The 12004-nt window shown below is 36.8% G+C and overlaps 1 protein-coding gene across 6 annotated transcripts; it reads right to left on the bottom strand.

Moving 5' to 3' along the window:
* Positions 1-600: 600 nt before the first annotated feature.
* On the bottom strand, positions 601-11476 carry LOC133731839 (molybdopterin biosynthesis protein CNX1-like). Of its 6 annotated transcripts, none has more exons than XM_062159266.1 (16): positions 11249-11475; positions 11005-11079; positions 10144-10173; positions 8695-9022; positions 8477-8603; positions 8180-8310; positions 5763-5864; positions 5617-5700; positions 4866-5093; positions 4508-4698; positions 4333-4437; positions 3838-4146; positions 2292-2449; positions 2083-2189; positions 1634-1690; positions 601-1189 (listed from the first exon to the last, which is right to left on the bottom strand). In XM_062159266.1, exons 4-16 carry the CDS (start codon positions 8869-8871, stop codon positions 968-970), a joined length of 1998 nt encoding a protein of 665 aa, XP_062015250.1. In that variant the 5' UTR covers positions 8872-9022; positions 10144-10173; positions 11005-11079; positions 11249-11475; the 3' UTR covers positions 601-967. The 6 variants fall into 6 exon arrangements, with proteins under 6 accessions (XP_062015250.1, XP_062015248.1, XP_062015251.1 ...); XM_062159264.1 differs by having other exon boundaries at positions 8695-9034; XM_062159267.1 differs by lacking the exon at positions 10144-10173.
* Between the last annotated feature and the right edge of the window lie 528 nt (positions 11477-12004).

Genomic DNA, 12004 nt, shown 5'->3' on the forward strand with positions numbered 1-12004 from the left:
AACCCGCATTTAAATTATCAATAAAATTAATTATATTTTTTGTGTATATGTGTTTGCATTCTGTTTGTTTTCAGATTTCGTATTTACAACATTATCAGGACGAAAAGCTATGCCATGTGGATCATTCTCTAGAGCATGATAGCTTTGCTATTGCGAATCTTCTTCTAGTTCACAATCTATAATCATTCAATCATCACCATTCTCTTAATTCTACAACTAAGCAGGTTTCTAAAACTTATTTTAATTTTATGCATCTTAAGCCTTTGATTGAATGAGAACAATCACCATGAAACATGAACTATTCTTTTCGAAAACATATTTATTTGTTATTTTGAATCTTGTATATACATGCTCAATACACTGTGATTTCATGTAGAAAAATCCTTTATGAAGCAGGAACCCTAAAAGTTTATGTTATTGATTTATTCGGATTATATATATATATATGTTTTAGAAAAAAAAAAAATCCGGGTATTTGAAAAAAAAAAAAAAAAAATCGGGTATCATGAACCATCAGAAAGGACCCCCCAACTAAAATCTTGATACAAGTAAGAGCATAACGAGCTAATTTGTCAACCACAAACTTGACTTGACAATAAGTACTAGTAAAGTAAGAATATAAATTTTACTATATGATCATGCTTCTACATAATGACACTTGAGTGATAAACTATGATTGTAACCCGAGAACATGAGTGCTATGGTTGGTTAGAGGTTGTTCCTCTTGGTTTATGGATGTCATCGAGAATCATAGACCAATAAGGTTTTACTAGGGAGGGGAGTGGGAAAAAAGTTTCACCACAGTCATTCCCATATTTTGGGATTCTTGATATTGATAAATAGAGTTCTTTCATCTTTCACCCAAAAAAAAAAAAAACAAACAAACAGCTAGCTACTTTGGTTGCATGTAGAAACTATACATAGCAACAATAAACAAGATTACATGTATGACTTTTAATCCTCCAGTTTAATGGCAACAAGAACAACCAGACGAGTCTTTACCAGTACCCGAGGCCAACTTATAACTGTGCTCCCAAGTATCCAAGGACGCAGCTTGCGCATGAGGGACATGTCGAGGATGTTTTTCTCTCTTATCTCCCTTTATCTGCTTTAATCCATGCTTGAGGGCAGGCAACAAAGCCTCCATGCACTCAGCAACCGCATTTGGATTCCCCGGCATGTTGATGATCTTCAATATGTAGCAAAGAACAAAGGAGACATTAGCTATTGTATCAAATGTTCCATAGATTCAGATCTCTTAAATAATAAAGATTGATTGTTCAGATTTCATAAGATTCACATCTACGAAACATGAATAAGAAAAGTATCAACTACTTCTAAATGAGCCCCCGTGTATATCTGGTGAAACCCCCCTTAGCGCTTCATTTTTCTGTCTTCTTAGGGGATGAAAAAAGAAACAATGTAGCTCTTTACTTTTCACTCAATGCCCAACCAACCAATTTATATAGTGACAATATCCTTCACTTACAAACATTGTTCCGCTTAAAATTGCTTCCATGATTTTATGAATATGCACTATATATAAAGCACATTAATATTAAGTGATCAGCAATCATTGTTCTACAACTCCTAATATGAAATATTCTGAATAAAATTGAGATTATGGCCTTACCAATGTTGACCCTCTTATTCCTGCTGCAGCACGGGAGAGCATAGCAAATGGTGTCACCTGTTTTCAGATAAGGGAAACACTGAGTTTAAACTAAAGAGACCCAATAGATTGGTTAATTAAAGGTGATTATGCAATCATAAAGTAACTAAGAAGATTGTAGGAATGTATTGAAAAGGCTGCAGCAATCAGAGATCATGTAGAAACGCCATATGTCAGGTTTATAGTAAACCAATAGTCTTTGAGCTAAAGGCACCCTCTCCACATCAAATACACTTTACATGCAACACAAAAAAAAAAAAAAAAAAAAACCGTCATGCAATCATTTGACCAATTCGTCATTAAATATACTTTAGACTACATCCACTTTCTTAGTATTTTTGCAGACCTAATTAAGATGGCTAAATCTGCCCTACATTGTAAAAACTAACAATATTATGCATGAAGCTTACCTTTAAACTCTCTTGCATCATGACAAGAAGAAGACCAGGTGTTTCTTTCTCAATCAACTCTTTGGTTGCTTCTGGAGTTACATCTCGTGGGGTAAATCCAGTGCCACCTACAAATTAAGAAAGAATTTCAAGAAAATCGCACTTGGGCAGTTCTAGTCTACCAAATCCAGAAAGAAATTAAATGGCAAGGTAAAAATTGAGAAAATGACCAAGGGTGAGGATGAGATCCATATTCTCGATATCACTCCATCTCTGCAGAACATCCTTAATTTTGCTTACATCATCTGGTACCACAGCCGTTGAAACAACCTTGGCTCCTCCCAACCTTTCTGAACAAGAAGTTACAACAGAAACTGCCCTTGGACCACTGCAAATGGAGAAAGGTTAAACAAATAATATATGAATGTAGCAGGCATATATAATAGGAGAAACGTGCACCATAGTGAAAATAATATCTTGCAAACAAAAGTTCCCATAATGAAGCTAACTTATGGCTGAAAGCCTGAAGCTTTTGCTGACTAAAGGGGAACACCTACATCTCCTTATTCACATGATAATTTGCTTTCTCAGACAATTCAATCCTACAACACTCTGGAGGGGTTCATAGGTGTCTGATATACACCTGAAGCTTTTGATGACTAAAGGGGAAGACCTACATCTCCTTATTCACATGATAATTTGCTTTCTCAGACAATTCAATCCTACAACACTCTGGAGGGGATCATAGGTGTCTGATATACACATCAGAATGGTGAATTGGTTGTTCCACATAAGTTTTATAGACACAAGAACAACACATTAAAAAGAAGGATCCATATGTTGCAAAGCATTTAACAATACACCTCATGTTCCACTTTGAACAGGAGTATATCAACTTTGTCTTGTTTCTTTTGCATCTACTGAGTGACCTTCTTGAAACAAACATTCAAAAAGATGTATCAAGATGCATGAGTTTGATTATAGATCTTCCGAACTGGCACCAAAATCCAATGCTATTATCTTTTACACTAAAGTGAAGGGTCTATATAAATACATTGTCACAAAGCATACAGCACATCTCATGTTCCCCTTAGATAAGGAGTAATATCAACTTTGCTTTATTTCTCTTGCATCTTAGAATTGACCGTAACAGTTAAAAACGCACAATAAAAAATAAATATCTAGATGCTCGAGTTTGATTATGGATCTTCTCAAGACTCAATGCTGGTAGGACAAATGTAAGGAGATTAATTCTACATTGGGAAACAAACACAAACTTTAGGCCAATGACCCCAATTTGCACCCACAACCAAAAAAAAAAAAAAAACAGGAAGAAGGCCCTTGTGTTTGGTAGGAAATAGAATAAAGTAAAGTAATTTTTTACCACAAATTGTCTGATTTTGATTATAAAGAACCAGCAAGTTGTTTTATAAGAAAAACCTGATTATAAAGAAACAAACAAAAGTAAAAAAATCTGTTTCTTCTCAAAATAATATAAATAATATAATAAAAAATAACGATAAAAAACCCTACTTGTTTCCAGCAAATTTAAACAAGTATTAGCCATGAAGATCTGGTCCTTAACAATTTTATGAAGCTCTAGCAAACTGAAACTTTTCAGAAAATGACTCAGAAAGCTGTATGTACCTGCTGGTACTTTTAAATTCCATGTCCAAGTCACTTAAAATGAGGTAACGTCCCAATATAGATTGATCATATATGGATTTAATATATATTTACACATATGCTAAGTAAGTTGATGAGTAGGTCTTATACCTCCTATCCGGCCCAGCCCCGGATGCAACAGTATCACTCACAGTAAGAATAGCTACTCTCAAATCAGCATCGCGAGACTCAGCTACGGATAATTCTTGTGTTCTAAATCTTTCTATATGAGAAGCTGGACCCGGGGATGAGGAAGTTTTATTAATAGCAACAGTACTTATATCGGAAATAATAATGGCAGACACAGAAGTCCCAACGGGTATTACACTGCCTGTTGCAGGCAACTCCAACAACGCATTAGCAGACTTCATACTTAAAATCTTACTGCTTCTCTGGTGGCCAGTACTCTCCGCAACAAAGCTGAAATACAAAAGAAAAAAGGATTTATAAGAAAAACTTCTTGATGCAATTAAAAGGTTAAAATGCAACAAGCACTCAAAAAAAAGATACGAGAGTGGAAAACAAGGTACTTTGAGATGCAATCAACTCACAACTCATAATTGAACTACAGTAAACAACCTAGATGAAATTCTTTAAACAACTTACCCAGGATTACCCAATCCCTTATTTAACTCCCATCTGACAATAGCAGAATGGAATTCTGGACGGACTGGATCTGTCTTTACAGGCTGAAGAAGGCAAGCCTGCACTCTGTACGTAAAAGATATTATAGAGAGAGAGAGAGAGAGAGAGAGAGAGAGCAGTAGTGCGTAGAAGCAACCTGAAAGGCAAAGGGTCTGCCCATCCAGCAAGAAAGCGGATGGTTGGTACCACAAATAGATGGAAGCAGACAAGACAGCTAACTGGATTTCCAGGCAGCCCAAACGCAAAAAGTTTTCTCATTCTCATTTTATCTGCTGGTTCAGAATTGATCTCCGCGAAAGTCAAGGGTTTCCCTGGTTTCATCCACACCTGAAGATCCAGTTAGATATTGAACCAATAAGACATAATATCGAATCAGTCTCCATTTCAGTACATCACAATCACCATAGTTCCAAAAGGAGTAAGTAAAAAAATTAAATATTAAAAAAAAAGAAAAAGAGGAAAAAACCAATATGAAATGACAACCATCTGTCTACCTTACTGAAATGCACCGTCCCTCTCTTATGCAACAGTGGTTTGACAAAGTCCTTATCTCCCATAGAAACACCTCCAGAGGTGAGAAGAATATCAATTCCAGCAGAAATGACAGTATCTATGATCTTTTCAAGTCCTTCTTCATCATCTCTAGTTATGCCGAAATCACTAACTTCACAATGATGCTGTAGTGAAGCTGCCATTATCATAGCACGGTTGGAGTCCCTGATCTGCACAAAACTGAATCAGTTGTGTTAAACAGTTTAACAATCCAATGTCTTGATATGTTGACATTTCTAAAATAATCAATACAGGATAATTTAAACTCTAACAAATGCCAAATGCAGAATAGTTAAAAGAAAAATGACGTACCTAGTACTTAGTTACTACCCTCATGGTAGGTATTTTTTTAATGAGAAAATTAATGACATTTTTATTTTAACTAGAAAAGAACATAATTTCAAGTTATAAAGAGCAAGGTATCAACTGACAAGTGAAACTACAATCTAATAAACTACAAAGGACTGCACAAACATAACCAAGTTGGTACCTAAAGAATAGATGCCCTAGTGTCAAATATCCTATCAATACATTGACAAAGGACTGCATTGACAATCCTCTGACACAATACTTTGACAAGTTGCTCCCTATAGCAGTTAGCTGCCCTAGAGTGTCAAAGATTCTATCAAAATTGACTCTCATTATTGGAGAGTTGAAAGGGGGGGGGGGGGGTTGGTGGGTTGAATAAATTACCTGGCCGCGACTCAGACAACCTGTCGTTGGCTCTACAAGTTCATCTCCCGTGGAAAGCACACCGATTTTTGGAGTGGGATATACCTGCATGCCACATTAATTCTCAGTCTCTATCTATCGAGCACTAAAATAAAATTCTTTATTACCTTCACCATTGTCCTTCCAACAGTAGCAAGTATACCAATTTCTGCAGCACCAATTCTTTGTCCAGATATCAATACTACATCATCTTTCTCAATGTCACATCCCTGGAACACAAATAGTTTAATGATGAGTTTAAAGTTCAGTTCATCAAACAAAGATGAATATAGTAAAACACCACACCTAATCACCAGAAAAAGAAAACAGTGTTCATGATTTTCACCTAAACCATAGCAAAGCAACTGCTATTTATACATCTATTTTTTATTGCATGTAAGTATGTAAATCAATACAATAAGAAACAAAACACATGCACTCCATCAGTTACAGTAGTCAAGTGACAGAAAGTGACCGCATGAAACCATGTGTCCAACTTAAAACTGGCCTAAAAAACAAAATCCCAGATTGTGGATCACATGGAATATAAATTGGTGTTGGTCTTTTCAAGAGAAGGAAAAAAAAAAATCTGCACAAATTTTTATGAAAATTTTCCATTTCAGTACAACGTCATAATGGTGCAAAATAAATACATAAGGTGGGGCAAATCAAAATAAGTGTTGCCTCGTTGATCGCATCTGGAAACCTACAAGAAGCAACAGTGACAATTTTATCCCCAATTCTTTCCAGCTTTTCAATTCTTCCTTACGAAATAATGGCATTTTGAAACAATGCCTAGACCTGATTCCATGCAAAATTCAGCCTCAAAACCTAACATAACCCAACATCAAAGTCTAACTAAAGTCAGAAAAATAACCAAAATACAATCCTCAGTCAAAAAGACCATAACGGCGATCTTGCAACTTAAAGTCTAAAACATAAAACATCTAAGAAGCCCCAATTAGCTGCCATCACGAAACCTTAAATCTTCCCTTCGTATTATTTAGTCTTGAACATTACACCCTAAAGACAACCCTATTAATCAGACAAACATGAATAGAGGACTTTCGGCTAAGAAGCACCGATACGGGTACGAGTATCCGGATGCGATACGATCGGATACGTGGATACGACAAATCTTAAATATAATAGGATACGGGTACGTGAAGGATACGTCAATTAATATATATATATATATATATATATATATATATAATTAGAAAAACTCAAAACAAAACAAAAAAAACATAAACAAAGTTCTAATCTCAATTCACAATTCCCAACATATTCACCGATTGAAACGTGTGTCCATGTATCTTTCAAGCAATCTCCATATATATATATATATATATGAAACAAACAAACGTATCCGAAGCAAAAAACAAAAAAACAAATATGAGAAGAAGCACCAGCAAATCGGCCGCAGAACAAACATACCCAAATTAATTGAAGCATTCAACTGATTGAAGACCAGAAGCTGCAGAATACACGTACCCAAAGCGAATCGAAGAAGAGAAGAGCAGCTGAGCAGAAGAGAAGAGACGAAGAGCAGGAGAAATCTGAAGAGAAGACACGAAGAGCAGGAGAAATCGGCTAGAAATTGAAGCTCCAAGCTCCAAGCTTCAAGCGAATCAAAGAAGAGAAGTCTTGAGCAGAGAAGGTTGTGACTTGCGAAGAAGAACAGAAGAAAAGAGATGAAGAGCAGGAGAAATCTGAGATTCGGTCTCTGTCCCCGATCTGGGTTGGTTTTTTTTTTTTTTTTCAGGGTAAAAAGTCAGCATTACCCCCACGTATCCGATTTATTTACATATTTACGTATCGGTATAGGATACGGACGTATCCAAACCGTATCCAAATCCAGATACGCGTATCCGGGTGTATCCGAGCGTATCGTACCCGGATCCCGGATCGATACGGGATACGAAGCCAATTTCACGTATCCATGCTTCATAGACTTTCGGCAATAAACCAATAGATCTGGATCGCTGAAAGTTAGCAGCAAGAACAAAGAAGGATTTGTGAATGAGAACTACAAGTTTCCTATATTCATAGGAATCAATGGGAGAATGGCAAATTGCTCAAGTGGGCTGTTGGGTGTAATCATAAGAAACACTTTCAATCTCTTTCAGAACATGTAGTTCCGCTGTGGACGACATTCTCGCTGGTCATAAACATTTAAAATTCAGCACCAAATAAACAAAAATGACCATTATATCTTCTGAAGTCATGCAACCAAGGAACTAGGTATTACAGGCAAAACATCTGCTCCAACTCGATCCTCATGTACATGTGGAACTTTGTTCATAAAAGCAAAAACTACGTCAGGTATGTGTCTTGAGAGTGAAATCATCTACTTCGGTGCATTTAATAGTATTATAACTATCCATTTGGGAAAATAGAAGTTAATGCATGTCCCAGAAGGGCAAGAAAAGAAATTGAGTGACAGCTATGTATAGCATAGTAAAAACCTGAACATACAGTATTCCGCTCAACTACACTGCACTACACAGATCATATTATGTCTAAGCAAGGAATCAAATCATACCACTGGACGGATATCAACTCCTTTGCTCGTCTGAACCAGTATTCTCACTCGCTTTGATTCATGTGAATGCACATGCACCTGTTCAGTGTCCTCAACTTGTACAACTGCATCAGCACCATCAGGTATCGGTCCTAAAAGGAAGTACAACAGGAAACGAGTTAAATGAGGGGAAAAAAAAAAAACAACAAGATGTAAAGTGTGAAAGCACCTTCAGGAATATATTAGCCATTACAAGTTTTATTTTCTCTCCCCAATATAACAATTTTCGAAAACATAGGGCATAAATAAGAGAGTAACCTCCAGTAGTAACATATGCCACAGTCCCAGGAGTGAGAGTGACGCCGATTCCATCGCTACCGGCTCTTGCTTCAGCAACTACAGGATACTCTCCAGGCCCGTCTGAAGCTACCACTGCATATCCATCCTGATCACCATCATCATTATCATCAGGTCAAAGTCAAACCAATCAAATTTACAATCAAGAATGGAATGAAGTGCAGAGAATGAATGAATACCTTGATGGATGCAGAGAAAGGAGGCAAAGGGTCGCCGGCGCGAATGTCCTCGGCCAAGACCTTCTCGAGGGCATCATGGAGGGGCACGGTGACAGGTGGCAGCCGCTGGATAACTCTCAGAACTATTTCCAAAGCCGCCTCCATGAAGAGCAGTGCGGGTTTGGTCTCCGCCATCATCTACTGCGAGAGAGAGTCTCTAGTTTCTACTCTTCACCCACAGTTCTCTCTCTTTGTAGCACCGTCAAATGTCAATTGAAAGGCGGGGATCCTCTGCTTCCTCTATTGCGTGCTGCGGCTTTCATTCACTAGCAATGGTACCCGCGCTTTGCTGCGGGATTTGCTGTTTGTAATAATTTATAATAATTAAAGATATAATTGAAAATGACTTTTTATTACTCAAACTGATAAAATATCATATATTACATTAATTGGAATAGTATTTTTGACAAAATTGTCAAACAGCGAACACTTTAACATATATTTTCAAAACAAATTGACAAAGCATTCATATACATATTCAAACTGCAGATTTGATAGAAGATAGCATTCATATACAGAAATTAAAGATTCATATATCTGTTATTGAATTACATATTCAAACTCCTTTCAGACTTTCTTCTCCTTTGTTTCTGGTGGAGGTAACAAAATATTGAAGACTCTAGAAGCCAAAACTACTCCAATTAAAGGACCAATCTAATAAACAAAGAGGAGCTCCCAAGTATTGTGCCAGTTATTAACATAAGCCCAGCCAAAAGCATTAGCACGGTTCATAGAAGATAAACTGTCAATTCGAGCGTCCCTTCATCCAATTACACATGCTCTAGCAGCCGCACAACACCCAAATTCATAAAGAAAAATTGGACCTCAATTTTCAAACTCAAATCTCTTATAAAAACCCAACTTCTTGGTAGAAAATTCAATCATGTTTAATGGATTAGAAGAAACAAAGACAAAATGGAGACCAAGTCCCATTTGGCAGACAGAGACCGAGGAATTCCAATTCGTATGCTGTGATGCGAAAGAATTCCAAACTGAACACAAATTCAAAGCTGGAAAAGTATGAGCTAGCAAAAACCACCAAAAGCATCTTTTCTTAATAGCGGATCATCAAACAAACCATTCACTTGATAAACTAACACGGCAAAGATACAATACAGTTTTTTTTTTCCCACTCCAAATTCCTTCAAATGAATATTCACAGATTAAGAACCAAGTTCCTTGATCAATTAAGACAAATAAATTCCAATGTTTCAATGTTCAACTTAAGAGGAGTTGGAATCATGCATTTGCAACGTTTTAGAAATGCTCAGAATGTTTAACCAAACAAATTTGCAGAAAAAGATTCTCTACCATTTTATATAAAGCTCTAGGATTTTTGACATGAATCAAACATTGATCTACTATGAATGAGAAAGAGTGAATAAATAAAAATCAAGTTTAAAAATATACCCCGAGATTGGAAATTTTGAAGTGCGCACTCTGCATTTAAAAAACCATTTATACTTGTTAGACCATGATAATTAACTGATTTGTGATAGATGTAAAACAATCTATGCAAAATGGTCCATTGAGTCATAATGAAAAAAAGAACAGAAAAAAATGGACAGATTCTATAGTTTCTGAAAATCAAAGCAAGAAAACCATAGGAATAGTTTCTGAAAAGTGTTTTTTGGGCGAGAATTGAAGAGGCCAAACAAAACAGCAATGAAAGTAAACAACCTTAATCTCACTATCCATACTTAAACCCTAAAGCTTAATTAGACTCAGCCCGCTTCTTTTCTACTGTTTCCTGCCTCTAATTTTCTACTTAACCCTAGTCGACACTTAATCTCAACATCAGAAATATCACACTCCTGTACAGAACTGAAACCCTAATATACACCACGTTCAAAATTAAACCAAAGAAAAAAAAGGATCCATTCTTTTATTACTGATTCTTCTCAGAGGATCAAAAAATTCAACTTGATTGACTAACCATGCAGAACCCACTTTTGGGTTTTCTCTGTAGAACCCAGAACTCAAAAGACTCTAACGAAATTCGTATAGTTTCTTAGCTTTTCCAAACAAATCAAACACACCATTGACGAATTCGTGTATGTGTGTGTGTGTGTGTGTATATATTATATCTTTGCTCTCTCTCCCCCCCCCCCCCCCCCCCCACAGTTTTTCTCCCTCAAATTGAGAAGCGAGAAGCTAATCGAAATGGGTGTGCTAGATTATCAATCAGACAATTTCACAATAAGCTCCAAACCCAAAAAGAAACGCAAGGCAATGCAGGTATCATCCAAACCTCTCAAATAAACAACTTACCTTGGAGGCGGAGAAAGATAGAAGTAGCTACTACACTTGCAACACAGAAAAGAAGAAGAAGAAAAGAACCTCTATCTGCAATCAATCAAATACAAATTCCTCAGAAGAACCAAACTTTCAAATCAAATAGTGGACACCCAAAACCTAATCAACCCCCAGTCTTTGTCAATCCAGCACAGAAATCAAAGAAACCAATCAAGTTAGAAATACCCAGAACAAAAGTGAAGGGAGCAAAGCAATTGACCTGAAAAACCAAGGAGAGATGAATTGGCCGTCGCTGTGTGACTAAGCAGCCAAGGACGCAAGCAGGGACTTGAGATCTTCAAGCTAAGTATGAGTGAAAGGCTCTGCAATCAGTTCGAGATCAAAGTTAATCTGCGTGAGTGATTGGTTAAGGGAGAGAGAGAGAGAGCTGGAGGCCGAAGCAAAGCGAGGAGGAGTTGGGCGAACATGGAACAAACAACCTCGAGAGAGTTTTGTGTCGTTTTCTGGAGAGTCTAACAGGAGAGGAGAGAAAAGTCAAAGGGAAAAATGAAGGGCGAAACCGTCATTATACTGTCGTGGGGAACACTCCACAATAGTACAGGACGCTTAGTATATAGTAAATTTCGATGGGAGTTCGCCACGTCATGTGGCTCTGTCCTGGTAATTTCGAATATTCGAAAGACCAGGTGAAAGGGTCTTGCTAGTGAAAAAGGAGGGAAAGGAGGCAACGGGTTTGACAATGAAGAAGTCATTTCCGATTTCGATCCCTTAGGTTTGATTTTTCGTGTTGCTAACGAAATTCTCGGCCTGTATAATTTTTTGTGAGAGCCATCTGTATATTTTTTGTAAGATGCTATTGTTTATGTATATAATATGCTATTTATTTATAACTTATCATTTTTTAATTGGAACCCTTAATAAGATGGATCGTTTGCCTATGACAAAGCGAGGAAAACAAAAAAAAAATCACTCCGCTTTATTTCACAAGGTGCGAGATAGTTTGAAACTTTAAATA

The sequence above is a fragment of the Rosa rugosa genome, chromosome 2 (assembly GCF_958449725.1).
Source record: "Rosa rugosa chromosome 2, drRosRugo1.1, whole genome shotgun sequence".
Classification (NCBI taxonomy): domain Eukaryota; kingdom Viridiplantae; phylum Streptophyta; class Magnoliopsida; order Rosales; family Rosaceae; genus Rosa; species Rosa rugosa.

Bases quoted from the DNA above. Each gene is read 5' to 3' on its own strand.
- LOC133731839 (XM_062159268.1), bottom strand. From the start codon at position 8,871: ATGATGGCGGAGACCAAACCCGCACTGCTCTTCATGGAGGCGGCTTTG. The intron at 4,438-4,507 runs GTTGCTTCTACG...TTTTACGTACAG, and splicing joins GCAGACCCTTTGCCTTTCAG to AGTGCAGGCTTGCCTTCTTC. The intron at 2,450-3,837 runs GTATAAGACCTA...CTCCATTTGCAG, and splicing joins GGGGCTGGGCCGGATAGGAG to TGGTCCAAGGGCAGTTTCTG.